At 41.3% G+C, this 25,947-nt stretch overlaps 1 protein-coding gene across 1 annotated transcript in view; it reads left to right on the forward strand.

The window, feature by feature from the left end:
• Spag17 (sperm associated antigen 17) overlaps nt 1-25,947 on the forward strand; it is a 211,951-nt gene that overhangs the window by 33,176 nt on the left and 152,828 nt on the right. The window contains exons 2-3 of the mRNA XM_051199526.1: nt 2,542-2,682; nt 3,289-3,375. Coding sequence (XP_051055483.1) covers nt 2,542-2,682; nt 3,289-3,375 — 228 coding nt within the window. The remainder of the gene's footprint in view (nt 1-2,541; nt 2,683-3,288; nt 3,376-25,947) is intronic.

Raw genomic sequence — 25,947 nt, forward strand, 5'->3', positions numbered from 1 at the left:
GCTTCTAGAGGAAAACTGGAGAGACTGCCTTATCCACTCATCCTCCCTGTAAAATACCATTTTTAAAAATGTGATTTATGACACTTTCCTAAAAGTGGATGTGAGCTATTTCTGAAGGCCCCATGCACTTTTACAAGTACTGTAAATCCGCATCAATTAGTAACACATGACAGATGGTAACGTGTCGGTCAGACTCTGGTGACCTGCCCTCAGACCTGTCCTGAAATAATCACAGATTGGTAAACTTCCTGTATAATCCCCATGGGTTTCTGCCAAAATGGTCTTAAACAAGGCATTGAACTCCTGGACCTCTTTTTTTTTTTTTTTTTATACACAGTGCACTGATGCGCCTATTTCACGGAGTTACTTGGGGGATTGGTGGGGTAACATGTGCCTGGCACATGGCAGATCCACAAAAATGGTTAGTTCCTTCCTCCACTTCCCCTCTTTCTTCTTGTCTGGAATGGCCCACATCTGCCTTCGAGACCAGATCCCAACGGGTAGTAGCCGATAGGCTGCAACACCCTTTCTTGGAATTGTATCTAAGAGGGACAAGCTATTGTCACCTTTAGCTTTCAAATACTGACAATGAAGCTTGCTGGAAAAAGAGAAGGAGGTAGTAGTTTTCATAGTTGGAACTTGAACATGCTGCCTAGCCGGGACACATGAAGACTCTCCCATGAGAATGGAAGAGACTTTTCCTCCAGCTCTCACTACAGATGGATCTTTGATCAGAGTACACAAAGGCTAACGGCGACACCCAGTGCAGGGAAGGGAAGGTCAGTTGGTGGCAATGAAATTATTTTCTAAACAATTTGTTAAAACAACATACTTCATTTTTAGAATGAGAACATTAAAAGAAATTACACGCTCTTTCTTTCTACACCACATGAGCATCCAAAGAGAATGTTTTAAACTCAGTAAGAGTTTAAGACAAAGTCACGCCTACCTGCATGCACACAGTCTCTGTAAGTAACGCATACTTTTTTATATCCCCACATGTATTTTTGTTTTCCTGATAACACTGGACACTGGGTGTATCTTGTCATGTTGTAAGCTTCCACGGAAAACTCTGCAGACAGCTCCTTTTTGATGGGAAGAATGGACCCTGTCTCTGCTCACACCTCAGTTCTGCTTCTGAAGTCAGCCTGACTAGAGTCCAGAGAGTCACACAGAATTGTGTATTTCACAAAAAAAAAAAAAAAAAAAAAAAAAAACCAAAAAAAAACAAAACAAACAAAAAAAAAAAAAAAAACCTGCTCAAAGTTTTCCAGTCGTCTTCAACATTATTTGGCATCCACCAACCAAGAGCAGGTTTTACTCCACTAATGTCAGTCTCCCTAGCTAGAATAAGTGGTTCTCAACCCTCCTAATGCTGTGACCCTTTAGAACACTTCCTCATGTTGTGGAGACCCCCCCCCATCATAAAATTACTTTGCTGCTACTTCCTAACTGTAATTTTGCTGCTATTGTGAATTGTAATGCAAATATCTGTGTTTTCTGGTGGTCTTAAGTGACCCCTGTGAAAGAGTCATTTGACCCCGAAAGGGATCATGACCCACAGGTTGAGCTAGAGGGTAGCTTAGACACTACCATGCCCTACTGTCCTATTTTATACATGAGGACCCTGAGGCATAGTGAAGTCATGCGATTGAGTTGCTCACCCTAATACTCATCTCTTCTCCCTTATGTCTTTGTCATGTACGCTTAGCCCACCTCCCCATGAAACTGTTTTGTTCAGAAGCAGAATTCAGGCTTCTTTTAAACACCAGGAAGTAGTGTGTATATGTGCGTGTGTGTGTGTGTGTGTGTGTGTGTGTGTGTGTGTGTGTAAATGCATGGCATTCCATTCAGTCTCCCAGAAAATTACCTTTTCCAAATGGAGATAAAGGAATTGCAGAATGAAATACCTGCCTTTAGTAATTTGTTTCTTTAAATTGTTTGAGTTGAAATTCTATGTCCCATAATAACGTTTTTAGACTTTTTCCTAGACATGGAAAGAATCCTGTGAATTAGCCGTCATGCTCATGTTTACAGTAAGAGGAGAAGGCGTGTTCTGGTTCCCACTAGCAACTGGCTCAGTGTCACCCAAAATTTAGCAATTACTGCTTGAGTTTCTTCTATAAAAATAGCACAATTTAGCATCACTGTCTAGAGAAAGGACCAACAAATGAAACAATGATTACTGCTATAAGACTGTACTTTAATGCACATTTGTGGCACAGGAGTCGTATAATGATTGCAAACACCAGCTTTTGGGGGGTAAGGGAGATGGGCATTTCACTGGGATTTACCTTCCTTCAGAAATGGTTTTCCTGGTTTCTCAAGAAAATAGGCTCTAGTCAAGTTGCATGAAATTTGGCATAATACTGCCGCCTTGTGGTTCGCTTGGTCAAAAATTCACACAGACTTCAAGGTCAACCTTGTCCTTAAGATTTATAGGGAAACTGTCCCAATTTTCAGTGGGAGCCTTTGACAAAATGGAAGCCTCTGACCCAGTGAAGATCACTTAACATTTAATTCTTTCTGCTCTTGTAACAGAATGATTGGAAGGCCTCCATCGCTTTCGTAGTTGGGAACCGGATTGAGGATGCTCTTCTCATTCATGCCCTAGACATGGCTGTCCAAGTCCCTCAGCGTAGACTCTTCAGTATTGTGTCATGGCAAGACATTCTCCAGCAGGTACCTGCCTCTTCCTGCCCCAGCACCTCCAAAGACATCCTTCCTAAAGTCATGGATTGAAATTTTAAAGTATGCAACAATGATCATGTCTTGGACCACTTCGTTACTTGTGGTGGATGCCTTTAAACAAGCATGTACAATCTACAATCAATCTAAAACATTGAACCTGAAAAGATTAGCCTTTTCATTAATGCAGTCCATTCAAACTTCATCCCATTGACAGGGATTTCTGCATCCATTCCAGGCATGGGTCTCTGAGAAATCCATTAATATAAGGTTAGATAATAATAATAAGAGTAGACTAAATAAAGTAAGCACATGACTAACTGAAAATGAAGTCTATAGAGAATCCTAGCTGGCTCAAGTCAGAGGGCTATGGACTATAGAGAAAGGCTGTCAGAAGACACAACCCCCCCCCCCACCCTCCGCAGGCACCAGCTGTCTGCCTGGAGGTTTGAGTACCTCATCTACATGGTGATTGCCATTTTCTTGCTAAGTTGCCTAGTGGCTAAATTTAAATCATTAAGGCTATTGAAAGTTTCACAGATCTTTGTGTTTCCTGAGTAAATCTTTCATTCATGATAAGTTAATTCAACTGTCTTACAGATCAATGAAATGCAAGGACTTGCTGGAACTGCTTCAGCTAAAAAGGGGAAAAAGCCCATGAGTGGCAATTTACCATTATATTATGAGGTGAGTGACTGGGTCTGTCAAAGAGATTTTTTTTGTAACGTTTAGAAATAAAAACATCCAGTACGATGCTTTTAAAATTGTAATTCAATCTTTTTAAAGTACGTTTCCACTTTCCATTCTACACACACACACACACACACACTTTTTTTAGAATAAACTCACCTAGATTATTTACATTATCATTGTTCCCAATTAGAAAGCACAAATCATGAACAGTTATACACCAAAACACTGGGCTGTACCCTTCCATGATAATCATTAAACGTGTGATGGTACTAAAGGGGGCCAATATTATGTCTGGTCCTTGAAAGAAACAAGAAAGAGTTTCTTGTATAACAAAGAGCCACAGCTGGAATGATTTTCCATCAGCTAGCAAATTTTGTACACACTTTATGTCTCACTTTAATCAATGGAAAACTTGGGATATTTCTCAGGTTAGTGGTACATTCCATTGCTAGCAGCTGCTTGATATCAATGCCTGGTCTGTGTACCTATATAAAGGTCTTACCTCTCAGGCTCATGAGAAAGGATTTCTTCTCACCCTGCCTAATTCATATCTAACTTAGAGCTTTCAAGACATATAAAAAACCCAGTGACTAATTACAATATAACCTATAGTCTCCAGGTACTATGTTATGGCTATGCAGATCTAAAATGTGAAGATGTGAGGACATTTCACAGGCAAACTTGTTTGTACTTTATTTTGTTGATAACTGATGAAGTTTTTATATGTCCCAGTTCTTGGTTGATTCTGAGTGACCTCTTTAGTATGGCCCAAGTACTATCCGAGCCAGTTTCGTTATAGTTATTGATAGTTGACAGCACTGCAAATATTTTGGCATTAATTCTTGCTATACCTCTCTCGATGTTTTGGCACACTCACTCTGCTAGCCCAGCCAGATTACATACCTCCTATCATTTCTTACAATGTTCAGAATGTGTGCATACCATTTGAAACATTATGTGATACCTGGATTTAAAATAGCAGATTTTTTTTCCTTCTGAAGTGGTCATGGAAATCCATGTCCAAGTATTAGGCCTGGGATCAATTAGGCCCCCAAAGGATTCTTTCTTCTTCAAAGATACTCAGTAAAACACAGAGATGATAACAGGGCAGTTTTGACGTTTAATCTGGACAGGCATTTTGACTTGGATGTGGGATAGCACAATGCTACAAATTCAGAGTTTAGTTAGAAAGCCATCCCTCCCCAACATGTGCCGGGACTCTTGGTTGCATATCCTTCACTCAGGGGAGGTCCCTCTCACATCTGGCTCCCCCACATTCTTCCACTGGAGCATTTGGGCAATAAGCCTCCCACACTCGCTTTTCTGAATGGTTCCAGAAGGAGAAAGGAAGACAGGGTGGAGCACCACAGAGATCAGGCCTTGGAGGCACCAGAAATTCATTACCATCAATCACTGGAACAAGAATGATAAAGAACATAAAGCAAGTGCAGGCTCCTGGTCAGCACTGGCCTAAGACAGGTCACATCTGGAGGAGAGCTGCATTTGTATTTCCAGTCTCAGCCCCTCCCTATGGAGGGCCTGTTCCCCCTCTCCTCCCCCTCCCCGGGGACTCCCTCACCTGATACCTCCTCTAATGGGAATCAAAGAAACATTATTTCTGCCCTTGGGGGACACTGAGGTAGCTAGCTGTGAGTGGTGGTCCTGGAAAGGCTCAGAAGCCAGTCTTATGGGGCCTCTGGACTTTTGAGGCACACGAAGAGCCTGCTAATGAGTCTGTTCTGCTTGCATGGTATGTAGCATGCACAGACAAATGCCTTAGGAGCAAAATTAGGAAGTCTTATATTTTCTCTTTCAAGAAAACTTGGCCACTGGGAAGAGGAATAATATATAACAAGTAGCTTGACCTTGGGGGGCATTCATGAGTCCTGTTTTCCTTGTAGATCTCCATTTTGGATTAAGGGCTCAAGAATGCCATATAGGCAGTAAACATGATTTCATATTTATGTCTACTTATAGGATGCTCTTGTCTACCTTAAGCCAGAGCATAGGCTTTCTTTCTTTAAGCAAAGTTTTTGGCTTCCTGGTTTCTTATCTTGTGGTTGCTTAGTAGCTGAACCCACTACTACAAGTTGAAATTTATCCATGAGCAGCAAAACCAGGTCAGAGCTTCCTTACATCTTCTCAATGGAGACTCAAAATGTCTGAGCTAGCAAAACCCACATGCCTGAGTGATTTGTTCAAGGATTCTTTCGAATGGTTTGGCATTATATACACACAGAACTCAATTGAAATTGTGTAATTTCCCCTGAAACTTTAAGAATTTCTTCTAGCCATGACACTGTATACATGAGTGCCTTTATTTATAAACCACCGTTCTTTGAAAGCCTGCTTAGATTTCTCCTAATGTTAATTCCCCAGAGGTAGCACTACAATTCATATTTGTTCATTCACCTTCTTTTGAAAAATTACGTTGTGCTCTCCCAGGAACCACTGCAAGCTCTCATACAGGAATGGAAAGAGAACGGTCCTAGGAGGGTAGCTATTATTTGTTGTTATGACTACTCACTACTAAGGATGGAGATAGCCTTATCTACTGACAATAGCAGCTTTCCACACCCAGTACTATTTAAGGATATGGACACACATGAAAATGAATTTATAGGTACTATATACTGGTATGTTTGCCAAATATTAGCATATACATTTTTGTACAAGCTTTATCTGTACAGTGTAGAGATAGGTGGCAATAAAGATATTGTGATGACTTGCAGCTTAAAAAGCATTGGACTTCGAGATAAACAAAAAATATATGAACCTAGGCTGGCATGCAGTAGGTATGCAGCAAATACTCATCAAAACAGTAAATAGCACAGTGCATAAACCAGTCAGTGGTGCCCTTAAGGGACAGGAAAATGTCTGGGGAACTGAAGAGAAATGAGGTTAGCATTGGCTGGGGCATAGGAAAGGAGCCAGAGAAGTTCTGAGGAGACAATGGCATGTTGAGAGAAAGAATAAAGGGCTTGGACATTTTCAATCTTTATAAGAACAAAACAACAACAACAAAAATTAATTCACATCCCAATCTAAAAGGAAATATAAACACTATTTATTTCATACACAGGGAAATGATGTTAGGAAATCCGCTAACTAGAAGATTTGAAATAACTTAGATTGTGCCACAGGCAAATATATAGCCTCATTTTTTCCCACCTTCCCATGAACACAGCACTCTTTCATTAATGTCAGTGCTGTCTAACTTGGGGGGTAGATCCAAACATTCAAATATAGGAAAAGGTATTTCAGGAAAAGAGAGCAGATGAGACAGAGCCACGGGGATCAGAGAAGTCTCTGTGAACATGGAAGAAGTCTCAGCGAATGCTGGAGAAGTCTTAAATCACGTGCACTAAACCTGTAGTTCAACAGTACAATAAACACTAGATAGGCACAGATAAATCCTGGATGTAGCACTTTAAAACTGTGGAAATGGAAATCGGTAAGAAAGCATTTAAGGGCTGGGGAGATGGCTCAGCAATTAAGAATACCAACTGCACTTGTAGAGGAGCTGGGTCTGATGACTAGCACCCACACAGCTGCTCACAACTGTCTGTAACTCCACTTCCAAGGGATCTGATGCGCGCGCGCGTGCACACACACACACACACACACACACACAATGCCCACATACATAAATACATAAGAAAGGGAGGGAGGAGGGAGAGGGAAGGCAGGGATGGAGAGAGAGAAGAGTTTAATACTGACAAAGTGTATGTTTTAGATTCCTACTGAACTTGCGTTTACTCAGTGTACATGTCCAGGTCTTTTATGTATTTTTATGACCCATATGAAGAATATGGCATTTTCCTTGGCAGATATACCAAGTCCTGACTACAAAGTAAAAGGAATATATTACCAGTTACCCAAAACCAGCAAAATGTCTTAAGGAGCCAGGTCTATGTGTGCCTTAAGTCTAAAGGTTCTTGCTCATGCAAATATAACATGCAGCCAGTGAACCATCTTAAGACTGACATACAAATTTCAGTCTTGACATAGTAACTGAAAACTGAGGAAAGCATAGCAGGGGTAAGGCAGCAGTTATTTCTACAGTGTGTTTGAACTCAGAGACTCCCATTTTGAGTGACTCAGGTTCCACACCACCCCGATGGCAACCACCTCTCTTGCCCAGCTGAGTTTGGCCTGGGGTTGGAATGGCTATCTAAGGTTTCCTTAGAAGAGACATATTAGCTCCTTACAAAAACAAAAGGGTAAAGGATTCACTAAAACAAAATTGTCTATTAAAAACAAAGGGATCTGTGCCCTATTTGGTGATTCGATCTTCAGTTTCTATACAATAAAAAAGAGGTAGTTCTAAAGACCATATGATGACTACAAATTTGTGCCTAAAATTCTTAATAATTTGCCTCATTAGTAAAATTTTACTTTTTAACAATTAGGTTTTTGGGTTTTGTTGTTGCTTTTTGTAGTTGTTGTTTTTGGTTTGTTCTGTTTCTTGTTTTTGTTTTGAGACAGGTTTCTCTGTGTAGCTCTGGCTGCCCTGTAACTCACTCTGTAGACTAGGCTGGCCTTGAACTCACATGGATCCACCTGTCTCTGCCTCCCTCTTACAAGAAAAGGCACAATTAGGGTTCTTTTAAGGAAAGTGTTTTTATGGGGTTTTCTATGTTATAACTTGAAAGAGATGCTGGTGTTAGTTTTAGAAATAGTATACTAAACACTGTTTAAGATGTGGGAGGGCTGGAGAGACAGCTCAGTGGTTAGGACTGTGGGCATGCTGGAGATATGGCTCAGTGGTTTGGATTGCCTGGAGCTTTCTGGAGGACCTGAGTTGCCAGCATATGTCACCCACCTGTCGAGCATCTCATAACCCCTCTAGCTCCAGGGGATCTGACACTTTCTTCTGACCTTTGCAGTCTCGTTGGCACACATGTGGGATACACACACACACACACACACACACACACACACACACACACACACACAAATATTAAAGAAGGCAAGAGATAAAATGTTCTATTTTCAGATCTTATTTTGTCCATTTTTAAGACACCGTTAATGAATTGGGTTATACATTGTGATGGATTAGCTCCATGATTTTGATGCTTAACTCCCAGGTGTGTGCATATATTTCTCATGTCTTTCCCATCAAGGATTCAGAGTCCTTCACAAGAATGTAGTTGTTTTGTGTTTTTTGTTTTTGTTTTTGTCTTTATAGTCTAGTAAGCTGCTAAGTTTAGATTCCTAGTGTGAAAGTCATTTCTTAAATGGTGCTTCAAATTAACAGTTCATGTAGTAAAGTTGTTAGCCCTTATTTTGGAAAGGGGGATGGCCTTGTCAAAATGAAAAATAGAAAGCCCCTGCTTCAGAGACAGGAACAAATAATACGTGGAAACATTTAAGAGATTTGATGTTATGAAAATGGCAGCTGTTCTGAGACCAGAAGGAGCAGTATGTCATGGAAGAAACAAAGGGAAGGGGAGGCGAGAAGAGCTCCCCAGCCCTTTCAGCCCTGAGTTTTAAAGCAAAACAAAAACATTCTCGAAGAACTGGAAAGCAGCCAAGCTAATGCCGTTATTTCATAGAGCTCAGGGACGTACCAGGAAATTACAGGCCAGTTAGTTTAACTTCGCTTGTAGGGAAAGTATTAAAAACGGCTGCAGGAGATGGAGGGCAAGAGTACTTAGCAAGGTACGGCTTGATTATGGCAAGCCTGTCCAGCCTGTTTTTCCAAAATGGAAGGTCATGTCCTAGGAACTTGCTGAAATGCTCTGAAGCTATTATGGCCAGTACAGCCTTCAAAGGATACAGCGGGGCTCAGAATCTGCGCATCTTTTCTGTCCTCGGTCAGCCTTGCAGGGATATCTACGGAACACGGTCCACATACAGACTCCAGGCCTGGGGCTCAAAAGCCACTATGAAAATAGCAGAAAATAACCTCTGGGTAGGAACATTTTGAGAGCTGGAACCAATTAATCCAACTTGATATTTATAAATGTAAAATAATGAGACTTGGAACAGAATTTAGGAATACTGAGCTATAACAAAGAAGTACCACTTTGGGACTATAAAAAATGATCCAAGAGTTATTGCATCAAAATCTGGGCTTGGATTCGTCATCCACTCAAAGAAGGGAAGATGAGAAGAAAAAGTATGCTAGAAGGCATCACAGAGTAGAAGGTTATAAAGAATTGCAATCAAGTGAACTTTATCAAGTTGAGAAAAAGGATCCATCAAATGTGTTAACAACTTGGGCCCTGTATTCTTAAGGAGGCCAGGGTAGCTCAGCAGAGAAAGCAAGTTCTGAGATAGGCAGGGAACTATAGAAGGTCAGGGCTCCGCTGCTTTAGGAATGAGCTCCTGGGACGAAAGTATGTTTGCCTCTGAGATGGGAGGCCTTACGCTCTATTTTCAAAGAAATGCTCCACTCAGGCAAAGGCATCAACAAAACTCCAGTGGCTGGCCAGTTCTCCTCTATCCTGGATCTCAGGCAACTGACCACACCCATGGCAGACAATCATCAGTCCAGAGGCAGGAGGTAGATATGTTAGTGCCAAGAAACTTGGGGTTCAGCTGCAGGAATCCTACTCCACCCGTGGGGGCTGGGTAACTGGCCGTGATATTTGGAGAGCAGTCAAGATAGGAATCTAGTCAATATTTTCTAAGACATAGATGTCAGTAGAGGATCATCTGTAAGAAAGAGAAGCATTCTGCACATGTTGTCTGCTGGTCACTATGCTCCACAGTCCTAGCATCCATCTGATGGATGTTGCAGAAAAGGTCAGGAAGTCTGTTTTATGCCTGTATTTAATAAGACTGAATAATTCACATTCTTCAATAGTGACACTATCAGTTGCCACTTATCTGGCATTTTATCTGTCCCAATATTTGTATGTATTGGTTAGATCCTAATTCTGACTTCTGCCTTCTACAGGATACTTACAGAGGGTAATAAAGGCAAACAAATGGCCACATGGGTTGAGTAATTTATTGACTCCAAAGACCTTGATCCTTTTGCTAGTATCACGTGTGACAGAAAACAGTTTAAATTCTAGAAGCAGTTGTAGATTAACAACATCATAAATACAAGGAATGCTACTTAATTAGAATTAAGGATTAAATCTCTCAGTAATTCTCTGATTCCTTTTTAAAAAAAATTCTTCCTTTGACTCAAGGCAAACACAAAAAAAATGTAAGACTATGACAAAATTGCATGATAGCTTTAGCGGCAGTTTGGGGTGGGGGGGTTAGTTTGATGAGTCCCTTTTGCCCAAAATGTTTGTAGCAAAAGGAATCTTTAATATCTGTAGTAGAGATTTGTATGGTCATGTATGACTGCAAGCCACATCCAACTCTGTTGAAAGCATGAAAGACCATGGCTCTGTCTGAAATGCCGAGCCATTCATGAGAGCTGTAGCTTCTACTTCTTACTCCTTGAGACATAGACCTGCTGGCTAAATGCATTGATCAAGTCAGACCACCTGGGGTCAGCCTTGTCTCCATGACTTTCCAGACCTGTAACCTTAGCTTAAACCTGAAGTTTCCCTTTATAAAGCCTGTATCTAAGAATATTGACTTTGTAATGCTGTCATGGTGATTAAATAAGATAGTGAATAGAAAATTCTTGTTACCTGTCACAGAATAAATGTCCATGAAAGCTAGCAACCATTAGTACGTGTGTGTCTATGGATTTGGGAAACCCTGTGGAAGTGGAGTCATACACATTTGTCTGTCTTTTGTCCTAGTTAATAGTATGTCCTAGCTTGTTTTTTTTTTTTTAAGATTCATTGTTATTGTTGTAATTATTTTTTATTCGTATATGTTAATTGTATAAAATAATGTCTTTTCTTGTTAAGGATGAAATCATTCCATCATATGTTTATTCCATACTTGGTTGTTCATTCAGCCAACCATTGAACACTTAGGTTGCTTCTGCCTCTAGGCCATTGCAGATAGTGATGCTATGAGCATAGGTAGGTGTGCAAATTGTTAACAGGCTTTCTACAAAGTTGGATATGTGTACTGAAAAGTAGGCTAGCTGCAAATGAAGGAAGAGGAGAGAGAATAAAGTTAAAGTAATGGTCAACGGGCATTCCCTTCATTCCATTATTCTAATCCTCATGGCTAAAATGAAGACTAATACAGTCTTCCTTATTATGCCACATAAGGTATAAATGTAAGTGAACACAATATTAAGTAGCATCTTTGGCCTCCGCAGGTCTAAACAGCCACTCTCTGTGTCACAATGTGAATCAGGCAGAATACTGTGTGAACAGAGAAGTGAAAACCTGGGAAACGTAATGAAACACCCATGAAAACACCCACCAGTTTTCCCAGTAGCCTAGGGCTTGCCCTACAGCCAGAAGGCAGCCACATTCATTCAAAAAGTTCGTTCGTTCATTCATTCATTCATTCATAGAAAGATCATTTGGGGTTTTGGAGATTAAACTTATTTTAATTCATTAAATGTTTATTATTTAAACATGTATTAAACACAAAATTAAACACTAGAATGAGTTCCATGGGTAAGAGCACTTGTTGCACAAGTGTGAGGACCTGAGTTCAAATCCCCAGCCTCCATATAAAAATCCAGGCATGGCCACATGAGCACCTATAACTCTAGAACTGTGGAAGGGAAGAGACAGCAAGATTGTTGGTACCTGATTGCAGCCAGCCTAGTCCCATGTTCCAGTAGAGACCCTTTCTAATGAAATAAGGGACAGAGTTATAGCACAGGACCCCTGAGATTCTCTTGTGGTCTCTACATATGTACATGGGTACACAAATCTGCACACATATGTACACACATACATATAATGTTAAATAAATAAAATAAGACTATCAACTTGCATTTTTTTTTCAATTTTGTAGCCTAGACTATGATGACTACATTGTTTCTTAAGACATGATTTATACTTGACTTAAACAAAGGTAACAGGTTGGTAGTGCAGGTGGTGCACAGCTTTGGCTAAGCATCAAATCAGACCTATCATTAAAATGCAGAAAATGTTTAATTTTCCATGCATTCCACAAATATGTGATGGTCTATTAAGAACCAATTCTATGGTTGAATATTTGTTGGTGAATAAAACAGATATAATACTCTGCCCTCAAGAGTTTATTATATTTTAGCAAGAACTGCAGGCATTAAGCAAAAACCAAACAAGCAAACAAAACAGATGTGTACAATTATATATCGAAGTAGTTAACTGTTTTAAATTGGAGGTAATTAATGGGGAGCATACTGTAGATGGAGGGGAGTTTGGAGATAGTCCTAGACTAGTTAGCATTGCTGTGATGAAATATATAAGTCTGGATGCTTTATGACAAGAAGAGACTCATTTGGCTAATTAGTCTGGTGACTATCACATCCAGTCAACTTGATACTGCCATTTTCCTGATGTCACATTGCCCACACACTGTACCACAATGTGGCCAAGAAGCAGAAAGGTGTGTGTACAAGTGATGTTAATAAGGAGGCAGGAGAGACCAGTTCCTTCCGAGGAAGGGATGATGGGTTCTTTCAGAGCAACCTGCATTTGAGAGACTTCTGTGGATAGGAAGAAAAGGCTCCGATGAGGAAGCAGCTGTACTGTGGCTTACAGATAGCATTTCCTACGAGGACCAATCAATATCTTAAATGACTCCATCACTCCCCAGGATTGCCACACTGGGACAGGGCTTCCAGCTCTTTGGAGAGCTAGCCACAGCCAGACCACAGTAGAGACCAACAAAGAAAGAGACCTGATGGAAGAAAGGCAAAGCAGCCAGCCACTATCTCTTACCTCTACCAAGGCAGAAATGGAGAAACTGCCTTCCCTGTGACTGGAAACTGAATCTCACAAGAGACCCTTTGCTTCTTCCTTATATACCTCTCTAGTGCTGGGATTAAAGGCGTGAGCTCTGTATCTCCTTTAAACTGATCCACTCTCCTGTAGCCCAGGGTGACCTGGAGCTCACAGACATCTAATTGCCTCTGTCTCCTGAGTCTAGGGATTAAAGGTGGCTGCCACCACTACCTGGCTTCTATGGCTGTCCAGTGTAGCTAGCTTTGCATTCTTATCCCCAGGCAAGCTATATTAAATCACAAACAATATGTCACCACAAGGACACCAGAAGAAACACCCAAGCACAGGGAACACCACATTCAAACACTGTGGTGGGAACATAAAGTTGTCAGGGAAGTGAAGGAGACACTGTGCCCATGACATTGGGTGGGGGGCGTGGTCAAGGGCTTCACATCTTTACTTGATAGGAAAAGAAAAGATATTAAGTTTGAAAATGAATGTTTTGAGAGAATTTTCTGGTTGCTGAGTGAGAAAACCTCGGGTGGAAGGTGGAGGTAAACAGAGGACTGTAGGTGCCTGTAGAGGCCAGGGGAGACAGAGAGCATACAGGTTCAGGAGGCGTGCAGGAAGCCAGCTTGGAAGATGGCTGCAGAGGGAGAACTACCAGGCGTAACTCCTGCAGTTCTGCCTCAAGAAACTGAAAAACATACTTTGTGCTACAGAGAACTTTAAAGGGAGGCTAAACTTGGGAAATGGCTCAAAGTGTAGTTTAGAATAGGTTAAGTCTGATACGTCTTAGAGGTATCTGACAAAAGAGGTCAAAGGAAAGCCGGCTGTTTTCCAGTGTCATTTTGAGTTTTTGGTTGCCCTGGGTGAGCCAGGTATGGTGGGAGTATCATTTGTCAGTAAGAATTTATGTTCTAATTAAAACTGATGAAGCTTATTGCTAGCAACCACAAAGCAATCACAGGCCATGTCAGCAAGCCTGATTCAGAAGTTCTTTCCTTTCCAACTTGCTCTATTGGCTGCATGTTTGATGCAATGTTTTTGTCACTGAGGGTGACAACCCAGTTTTCGCAGGTGAGTCTATGCATTCATTGGATATGCAGTGAGAATTTTCTGCTATAAATCTAGGTGAACAATGGCTGAAAAGGCACTGCCCTAGAATCTTGTGATCTACCTCTTCTGCATCACTGTTTTGCCCAAGCATGGACTGGAGAATATAGAAGATGTCCTTTCATCCAGCCCATTCCTCAAGCAGCACACATACAGAGTTCCTGTCATGTTGTCATGTTCAGGGTAACCAAAACAGGACTGAGGTTGTCATGGTCTCTGCCCTCTTGAGCTAATCTTAATAACTGTGTAAACAGTGTGTTTGTTTTCTGTCATCCTATAACATTTTAATACCTTGTAGGAAGTCTGGTATAAAACTTGCGTGTTTTAACTCTGGCCCTAATTGAGTCTGTTCTTCATTGAGCCTTGTGACCTACCTCATTATAGTTCACAACTTTCAGCCAAAAGGGTAATGGTCCCCAGACAGTGGGTAATGGAACAAGGGGGGAAAGAGGGGTAGAACACAAACCCAAACAATCAAAGATGCAGCTCAGATACAGAAGGACTTGTTTCCCTGGAGCAAGAGAATACACAGCTGTAGCCAAACTGTGAAGGCAATTTTCATGCTTCTATGTATCCACAGTGTGGCCTCTAGTTTCCCAATCCCCACTCTTCACTCCATCTTTGCTTACAAGAAAAGGAAGAAGTGTCAAACCAAACACGGATACAGGCTGGAAGAATTGGTTACGGAAGAAAGGTTCATTTGTTATTTATTGGAAAAGTACTGTTAGGCTAGTGAGTTAGCTCAGCAAGTAAAATGTCCTTGTCACCAATCCTGACAACCTGAGTTCACTACCCAGGACCCACATGGTAGAAAGACAGAACAAACTCTGAAAGCTGTCCTCTGACCCCCCCCACACACATGTGTCACAACACACATGTGGGCATGCATGCAGGTGCATACCCATACATGCACACATGCACACTAAATAAATGTTTTCAATACACTGTAAATATTAGAAGTGCTGAATGAATCTTACACAAATATATGCTTCAATTCACTCATCCATTTCATACTAAAAAAATAAATAAATGCCCATAAAACTATACTCAAGGGGCTAGAAAAAAAAAGGCTCAGTGGGTAAGGGCACTGGCTGTTATTCTGGAGGACCTGGGTTCAATACCTAGCACCCACGTCCTGACCCACAAACATATATATCACTAACCTCAGGAGAACCAGTGCCCTCCTCTGGTCTCCACAAGCACGAGACGTAAACTTGGCACACAAATAGGCATGGAGGAAAAACAATTATTGCATATAAATAAAATGAACTTAAAGAATACATTCAAGCCATATTTGTAGCATTATAATGTAAGGGAACTAGAATATTGCTTCTATGTTATACCAAATATGTAATATAATTATGAATTTAACCTCCTGAAATATAGGAAAGCAATCCTCTAAAATTCTTATGCATAAAAACTGAAACTGTTTCACAAGCCCTTTTGTTAAAATTCACATTTCAACTTCACATTTAATTGGATCAAGTGCTCATGCTGTTTGGAAGTTGTTAGTCTCTTTTGTTGTTGCTGTTTGTTTGTTTGTAAAGACAGAGTTTCTCTGAGTAGCCCTGGCTGGCCTGGAACTTACTATATAGACCAGGCTGGCCGTAAACTTAGAGAACCACCTACCTGCCTCTGCCCCCTGAGTGCTGGGATTTAAAGTCATGCTCCACCAGTGCCCAGCAGTTACCAGACTCTTATATCGGACTAGGTGAACAGGAAGGCTGCAGAGCCCACACAGCTCCATGCTACACAACCTACATAAGCACAACGATATTCTCACTGCTAACCTTTGCCATGAATAACATGAAATAGCCAACATTCACTTGGATTACACATTGCTATCAAGACACTGTTTGTTAGATTATACTTTTATCAGGAACACCTAATTATTTCAGCCATTCAAACGTCTTATTTTTACCCTTTCACACATATCTAGATCCTCAGAAAAGTGGGTCAGGGGACAAAAGCATGTGACACAGTCACAGGTCACACGGAGTCCTACATCCTTCATGAAAAGCTAATCTCTCAGCTTCATGTTAGAGTGTGAGGGAGTGGGGAGAAGGGAGACTCTATCTGGATTTGATGCAAGGGACTAATATATTACCTTTTGTAACTAATAAAATTTCAGAGGCCGACAGCAAATTTCTGATTTGCTTTTCCTCCAGTAAAATGTCTGCTTTGAATTATGCAGAAAGAATTCTTCTTCTTGCCAACTTGTTTCAATTTCCCATGCAAAACCATCCCAGAACACTGTCAAGTGTTCCTATAGTGGTTAATTTCAGGAGTCCTCAGCCATTGGAGGAATACACATACACACAGTACATGCACACACACATGCATGCATACATGTATACATATACACAGCACACACACAATGCACACACAATGCACACACATGCACACAGTATACACACACATGCACATAGTACAAACACGTACATTCATGCACACACACACACACTTTCCTCTTTCTTTGGAGAAAACAGGGAAATGTATTGGTGAGGCTTTGTATGATAGTGTTTTCCTTTTCCAAAAGCTGCAATGAGCATTAGTCATTAGATTCAGAAAAGAGACCCAGTCTCACCCTGGGCCAGTGTCCCGTTTTATGAATGCAGGCCCGCCCTGCACGGAGGTGGAGAGGCAATCATTGTGTGATGTGATTTAAGAGGTGCTGGAAATTCTGCCTGTCCAAAAATGGCCCCCACACCCACCCATTGAGTTCAGGCACACTGTCCATAAAACCCTAGTTTAAATGAAATGAATCTGCAGTTTTGGAATGTTAGCCCATTATATCCGTTACACTTTCAACATGTATTTATGTATGGGGAAGAAATCTGTACCTCAAGGGGATATGCATGTGTCTGGGTAGTGTGAGAAGAGTTAGCAAGCCCTAGAGTTAAGGTAGCACTGCAAGCCAACAGGAGCACCGTCAGCAGAGCCCCGTGGGAGTGTTCTAAAACTCAACTCAGTGTCTCCCGTGTTCATACACTCAGTGTTTTTTGAATCAGTGTTTCCTGGATCAAACATTCAATGATCTTGGCTGGGATCATCAAGAATACAATAATGATGACTGGACATTTGAAAGATTTTTTTCTACTACACTACAAATTATTTTCCTACACAGTATCAAATTTTGATCTCAATGTCTTAAAGCAGATGAGCACAACTGGAAGGAGCCAAGTGTGTGCCTGCTGACTACAACTGACAATGGCAGAGCTTCGTGCCTGACCTTGTCCCAACCCCAATGCTCACCCTGGTACCTCAAGTTCTCCAACATGCAAGTCCAGCAGGCAAGAAGTTGACACTTAGCTTTAATCTGTTTAAAACTGTTCACCCAGGCATGTCCATCTGCCACCAATGGGCTGCACGAATCCCAGGCCTGCTGTGAATATGCAGTCTACCACATTTGCAGATGACAGTGTCAAATCACTGGGTCAAAAGGTTGGACACCTCTGTATGGATCAAGCCCTGGGATTCCCTTCTAGTGCTGCTAGGCAAGTCTTCCCCCTCACCTAAAATGACTTACTGTGCTGAAAAGATGTCTGAGGACCAGTTTCTCTTCCAGGGACCCAGGTCCAATGCCCAGCACATACACAGAAGCTAACAATAATCTGTAACTCCAGTTCCAGGGGATCTGACCTCTACAGGCACTGCACATTCATGGTAAACAGATATGCATGCAGGCAAGCATTCAGACACACAAGATACAAATAAATACTTAAAAATTCTAAAACTATGTATTGAGATTTACATAAATACAAATGAAGATGTTTTTATATTTTTATTTTTAGCCATAGGGATGAAAATAAAAGTTAACAATTTTTTAATTATTAAAAGTAAAATGCGAAACACAGGCATCTTCTTATGCACAGCTGGCCTCAGAAGTATGGGTTGGGTTTTACAATAGTCGCCAAAAGTATTCTGTCAAAGAATACTGATCATTTTGCATAAACTTATAAAATGTAACAGTAAACCAAAATAAGTAGAAAGAAGAATGATGAAAATTGACAGACACTGACTTTAAATATCTCTGGAATCACTTGAAACTTGGGGATACTGAGAAGAGAAAAAGCAGGGTTGGACCCGATCAGGTATTATGCAGTGATTGTGAGATAATCCAGACCCCTCTCAAAACAAACCTGCTCCACTCTATCCAAGCATATTAACTAGATCATCATGCTGAGGTTACAAAACAGATTTGGGGTTTTTTCTTATCTGTTTGTTTGTAGAGAGGGAGGGAGGGAGAGAGGGAGGGAAAGAAGAGTCTCACCACGGTATGTGGTCTTGGCTGGTATGAAACCCACTGTGTAGAGCATGCTAGTCTTGAACTCAAAGAGATCCACCTGTCTCTGCTTCTTCCCAAGTACTAGGATTAAAGGCATATGCTGCCACACTCAACCCATTCTTTTCTTTTTTTCAAAACAATAATTGTTTAATAAAAACAGCTATAATCAAAAGCTGCATAGAATTTGCTAGAAAGCATTTATCCATGTGTTGTCCAGTTTCCAGGACTTACAGCAATAATTACAAACCATAAATATGGCATCAATGAATAAGTATTGACAAAATGAAAGTCACTGCAAAAGGCAACTGTGTCCTAAACATCATAGTCTGTGTGGGTGAACATCGTATCTCCATCTTGAAAACTTAGTGAACCAAGGATTCCACCTCATCAGACAAAGATACTTTCACAAGCGCACCAGCCTGCAGCTCAAGACGTAACAGGACTTGGGTGTGGTTTAAACCATCACTGACCTTCAGTGTAGACCTTCAGTCAATTTAATACCACCATCACCAAGCCTTCAACATCTTGCTCAGGAAACAGGACAAGTGTTAAATGAACAGAAGAGCTCCAGAATCCAGAGAGGTGTGGATGGTGAGGGGAAAGTCAGAAAAGCAGTGAGGTGTCCTATTCACTTGGTGAACACAGCCATGCTGCGAAGTAGCACAGCTTGTTACCCCAGCCTTTTTGCAAGACTGACCTGGGAGAGCATGTCAGTCTGCACTTACGCACTTAGCATAGGGTGCCCTGTACAAGGGCAGGAGGTTGCTGAAAATCTCGGTGAGGTGTTTATGCTGCTACTTTTATTCAGCATGCATTTTATTGGTTGCTTAGCAACTATGTTGATCACAAATCTGAGAGTTCCTCTTAATCTAATGAAAACCAGATAGAAATGAGTGACCTTATTGCCACATGATAACCAAGAAGTTAAAAAGTGAGTGCACAAAGAAATGTCGTGTTTTTCTTAGGTTTGATGGAAAGAGGTTAAGTAACAGGATGGGCAACTTGTAAAGTAATACTAGAGAGAAATTCTTAGCAATCAAGCAGACAGAACAAGTGGAGTTTCCAAACAGTGGGGTTTCCCAGCAAGGAGGACAAGTGAAAGCCACAGCCAGTAGAAGTTCTGCAGGTGGGTCCAGGCCCAGTTATAAAGGAGCTCTGCTATGCTGTGCTAATTGCTATGCAGCTCCTTACTTAAGCCTAAGAAGCACAGAGAAACTGGGAGCAGGGGAGAGCCAGGATAGGCAGAGGCACTGGATTGAGGTGCAGGAATTGTGTGGGAGGTTATAAGGGTGGCACCATCGACTGTGGTTAAATGCTGTGTGGGATTTATCTTGCATGTATAACCTGTAAACTGTTTTAACATAATAGTGATGTATTTTAGTTATAAAAATTATAATCAGGGAGGAATAGACGAGAGAGAGAGAGAGAGAGAGAGAGAGAGAGAGAGACCATAAAAGAGGGAGCCATTATAGGTTTCAAGAGAAAACTGAACCTCGAGAAATGTCCAGAGACCTACAAGACTGACCCCAACTGACAATTTGAGCAACAGTGGAAAGGCTACCATAAATGCCCTTCCCTGATAATGAGATTAATGACTAACTTATCCACCATCATAGAGCCCTCATCTAGTAGCTGATGGAAACAGAAGCAGATACCCACAGCTAAACACTGAGCTGAACTGGAATCCAGATGCTGAGAGGGAGGACACGACCAGGCTCCAGAAACCCATAGAGACTGTGGACCTGAACAAGGAGGAGCTAATGGGCTCCCAGACTGATAGCTGGGAATCCAGCATTGGACCGACTCAGACCCCCTGAACAGAGGTCTCAGTTAGAAGGCCTGGGCAGTCTAAGGGACCTCTGACAGTGGGACAAGATGTATCCCTGGTGCATGAAAGGACTTTGGGGGCACATTCCCCATGGAGGGATACTCCCTTAACCCAGAGGCAGGAGGGAGGGCCTAGCCCCTACTTCAAATGACTTGACAGATTTTGTTGATCCCTCCTGGAAGGCACCACCCTCCCTGTGGAGTGGGGCAGGGAATGGGATGAGAGGATGGTCAAGAGGCATGGGAGAGAGGGAGGGATGAGAGGGAACTGGGATCAATATGCAAAATAAGAAAAATAAATAAAATAAAAAATTATAGATAATATAGAAAGTATAGAAAAAGCATAGGTCACATACTGAGAGATTCTTGAAGATATCTGTAGGATATCCTGTACCCCTTTTTTACAAAATGTAAATTATATGTTTATAGTCTTTCCACACATTATGCTGTTAGAATTTTTCTAAATCCATATTCAGGTTGTGTGATGGGAAGTATATTTCTATTCAATAGTGTATTTAACTCCTCTCATCTCTGCTAAATTTATACTGTTTATCAATACTTACGACGGTTTCCTTATGAGAATTTTCATGAACTGGAAATACTGGGTCAAGGTCTACAAAGCTTTTCAAAGCTCTTGCCACAAATTGTCAAAATGCATCAGACACAATTTGAGCCAATTCGCATTCTTTCTAACAGTTCCAATTTAGCCACTCCCTCTTCAATGCTAAGTTTTTAATCTTCAATTTGATAAGCAAAGCATTATACTGCTGGATATGTAATCATATTTTCGTTGGCCATGTTTTGTAAGTATGGAATTTATTAGAGTGTGATTTTGTTCGTAGACTCTTAGAGATAATGGGATGACCCCACCAATTGTTGGAATTCAGGATGGGGAATATTTTCTTTAAGTAATTTCAAAACAGATTTCAGGTGCTATGAGGGATACAAAAAGGACATCCAGGCCCTTTGCAAGCTCACAGCAGTCTTCAAGAGGGGAAGACCTGAACAAGTACTAAAATTTCAGCATCAGGAATGGGCAGAAATCTAAATGAGGCCTGTATCCATGGGGCCACAGACAGCAATCTCTGGATCTAGGAGTGGAGTGTGAGCAGGGTATCATGCTATTTGCTGTGAGACTCTCTATGTTTCTATCCTCTTGCCTCCTCCTGCCAGCAGCTCTGATGTGGCATCTGGAGGATCCATTAGAAATGCTGATTGTAATCCAGACCCCAGTGATGGGTACCACTGTGTGCTGAGCTTCTTTAGTCTCTGAATTCACAGTATTGGGACTGCCTCTGGATATATAGGTGATCTAAAAAAAAGTCTAAATGGTGACAGATTGACCCTTAAAGTTCGGACTACATTAATCCATTACCAAGAGCATCTCCACATTGACAGCTGGATAGTAAAAAGGGAACATGGCCAGGGCTATGTCATAAGAATAGTTCAGCTACAGGACAAGTCTCTGTATGTGAATAACACAACAGTGTACCCTCCAGAGAATTCCTGTTAGCCCCAGGCCAACTAGAAAAGCCAAGTGGGGAAGCATACAGTGGCCATGCATGCTTTTATGGTTCACTCAACAATTGTTGACTAACCATCTATCATTTACAGCTTTGAATGTATTAATGGAAGAAAAATAACCAAACAGTCTATGCTTTCCTGGGGCTTACTCCTTAATTGTGGAGGGGTGATAATGGAAAAAAGAAAGGACACGGAGAAAATGGAGCAAGAATGGGAAGTGGAAGGAGTTGAGCTTAGTAAAGTTGGCAGTGATGGCAAAGTTGTGAAGGTAACATTTGGGAAGAAGGAGCTGTGTAGTGATCTAGGAAAGGAACATTGGAAGGACGGGGGATGGTTGAAAAATGTGAGGGTTCTGAGACCTGAACACCAAGAAGGAAGTGGAACTAGGATAAAGTGCCAGGAAAGGAAAGCAATGAGAACCCACCTGGAGCCACAATAGGTCTTTGGAGGGAAGCCTCAGTCAGACACAGGAATGCTGGTCCGAGGCCAGCCTGGGCTATATAGTAAGACTCATTTAAAAAAAAAAAAGACATTCCGCTATAATGCAACCCAAGATTGTGTGTGTGTGTGTGTGTGTGTGTGTGTGTGTGTGTGTGTGTGTGTGTGTGTGGTATGTGTGTGTGTCTGTCTGTCTGTCTGTGTCAATTACTGCTTGTCTTGGTTGATTTTGTTAACACAAGCTGAAGTTATCTTGGAGGAAGAATCTCAATTGAAAAATACCTCCATAGGGTTTCCTGTATGCAAATCTGTGCCATTGCTTGACTAATGATTGATAGCACAGGGGGCAGAGCCACCCCTGGGCAGGGGGTACTGAGTTGTATACAAAGCAGGTTGGGCAATCCATGAGGAGCAAGCCTGTGCTTCTGTTTCAGTTCCTGCCTCCAGGCTCCTGCTTTAAGCTCCTGCCTTGGTTTTGGGATAGAGTGTGTTCTTAGACTCATAAACTGAAATAAACCCTTACCACCCCAAGTTGGGTTTGGTTATGGTGTTTTATCACAGCAAAGGAAACCATACCTAAACTGCTCTTGCTGAGGATACAGGTTCAATCTCCAGCATCTACATCAAGCAGCTCACAGCTACCTGTAACTCCAGTTCCAGGCAGTCCAATGCCTTTTTCTGCCCTCTCTGGGCACCTGAATGCATGGGATACACATAAACTCACACAGGTACACAGACACATATGAATAACACACAAATAATAAATATTAAATAGATATACATCATGCCAATCGGTTGTTGTGTGGATAATACAAACCTAAAGAAAAGTCTGGACTCTCCAGTCTGTACACTTTTGGTACATCTATTGCATCAGATTCTACCATTATCCATTTTATTAAATGGATGCAAAATACTTCTTAACAAACAGATTTCTCTCTTTCCTTCTTTGTATTAGAGTAAGCCCCACAAATGTTTCTAAAGGAGGCATGTGCTTTCTGACATGGACCGTATCTGTTAGATGTTCAAAATACACATCTCTCTGGGGAGATTCATTACAGTTCAAATTATACATGTCTGTTAAAGCAGGGATCAGTTCTACCTTCCACATATTTGTTATTGCTGCTTTCTGAAACTTCCTTCCAGCCCCATAGAGGTCTTAATCCCTGTCAAACGTTATTAAGTTCCTAACTTTTATATAGTCTTGAAGGGGGTTGTTTATTCAGTTTCAGCGACTCCTGGTTACTGCCAAATATTATTTCATTTCAGCACAGATGTAAAGGGTTCAGTGACTGGAATTACTTCACAGTCCTGACGCTGTGGAGAGATGGATACCAGTTTAATTATGGACAGCTGAAAGTGATCTGGGAGTCACCTGCTCTGGGTATTTATCATCATTATGAACTTCTCACCAGGCTGCGGCCCCAGCACTTTCATAATGTCCCATTTGTGTCGCCGACAGGCATTATGATCTATACAGAACCCACCTTGCCTGTCACCTTTGAATTTATGGATAGACAATTTAATATTGCTTGATTATTTTCTTTTCCTCCTCTTGGAGGGAGAAAATGTGTCTCAGTCATTTGTGTTCTCTTTCCTTTCCTCTTTTCCCCCCTCTGTCTCTATTGCTCACTCCCACTGCTGCCTTTACCCTCCCAGCTGCTTTTCCAATTATGTCTCATTGGAAATTATTCATTACTTAAAGAATGTGGCCTGGATAGGCTAGACGCATGAAGGAACCAGCAATACAAAGGCTGAAACTCAGGCAGCACTCGATGAATGCAGTGGGAACGAAAGAAGAGAGCAGAAGGAACCAGAGGGAAGCTTCAGAGCTAGAGGATGCTTGCCAGCACCGCCACTACCTTGCCTTGTAGACATTGTTAAGAGAAGCAGGGTTTCTTTCTACTTCTAAGGTCCTCTGCCCACCGCTCTGTAACTACATACATTCTTCCACATTCTCTTTCTATTTCTGCCTTTCTCAAAATGGACCTTGATTTTCCCAGTGGGGTTAGACAAAGGGTTGAATGTACTGAGCACTGGGGCTCCGGCCAGCTGGTAATAAGCCTCACCCATTCAGCTGCTGCTCCCTGGTCCTCTTCTCTCCTGAAAGCCTTCCAGGAGCCACATCCCATACTCCATACTTAGATACCACTTACCAAGACCTAACGTTCATCAGCCAGGAATTATGGTGACTATATCACTCACCACATTTAGTCTTTATAGGTGTTCGTTTAAATCTCAGTATTGTCAAGAGAACAGCCCTACCACTTGCATTCTCTTCCTGTAGATCTTTCTTAATAGGAGGCAATCCACAGCTCCCAACCCCCAGATACCATTTTGACAGTGTCTGGAGATAGTGACTATCACAGCTAGGTGAAAGCCATGGATACAAGAAGCAGCCTATAATTCACAGAAAAACTTTCTACAACAAGGATTACCAGTTCAAAATATCTATCAATAGGTTTTCAAACTCTGAAACTTGAAGGGGTTAAGTAGCTTGTTCAAAGCTACCTGGTGGTATTTGGGAAGACTGCAGTACCCTAACTTGTGCCTTTGAGTCACATTGCACATGAGTAGTTAAAAAGACTTCAGCAATAGGCTGTTTTCCTGGCACCAAAGAAGCCGCCATTCCCAGCAAGCACCCCCTTGTATACAAGAGGACACCCCAGTGTGAGTGTCCCTTTTCAGCTGCCTGATGGTTACCTGCTCTGACATCCTTTACATCAAGTGTGTAGAACTGAGCCCATGAAGAGCAACATTTGACTCTAAACATGATGTTTTTATGCATAGACACACACTGGGGCAACTAATGATTTTTAAATATTATTAGCAGATCTATAACAAGTGTGATAAAAAGGCAAATTATATAAGTAAATAGTCATACTGCCTCCTAATAGTCTTTGAAGTATGAAATAGAGTCACAGTGTGCAATGAATATATTACACATAATTAATCTAATGAATGCTTAACTGATAGGATATATCATCTTGTTTTCTGACTATAAATCAAGATGATAAATCATCATACATATTCATTTTAAACTATCAATTGAATGTGTTATTGTTGTTCTTTTTTAGTTTTACTTCAGTAGCACAAATGCTAGTTTTAAAAATACATAGTGTGTATAATTTAGAAATTCTATTACGTTCAGATTTTGTTTGATACACTCATAGTTTGTAATCACACATGTATATGTGTATCCAACAGCAGTCACAGCACACAGTTCCACAAATCACATGAACGCATGCATAGCCAGATTCTGTGTCTTACACTCACCACACTCTCTGCCATTTTCTCTCCCCAGCTACCCACCCCCGACCCTGTCTTCACTGTATCGCTGTCTACACTCACCCACTTACCCCCATGCTTGTGGAGCTCTCACCCTTGTAAGAGGATGCATTAGTGATATAAGGAAGAGTTGATGTAGGCTTATGGTTCCAGAGGGAGAGTTTACAATGGAGTGAACAGCACACCATGGCAAAAGGCATGGCAGAAGGAGTAGGAAGCTGGTTGATCACTTGTGATCCACAGACAGAACTTCTCTCCACTTTTCACATCACAAACCCATCAAAACACATGGCTGCTAATGTACTGATTTTAGTTCACTAAAAATAA

The sequence above is a fragment of the Phodopus roborovskii genome, unplaced genomic scaffold, assembly GCF_943737965.1.
Source record: "Phodopus roborovskii unplaced genomic scaffold, PHOROB, whole genome shotgun sequence".
In the NCBI taxonomy this organism is placed as follows: domain Eukaryota; kingdom Metazoa; phylum Chordata; class Mammalia; order Rodentia; family Cricetidae; genus Phodopus; species Phodopus roborovskii.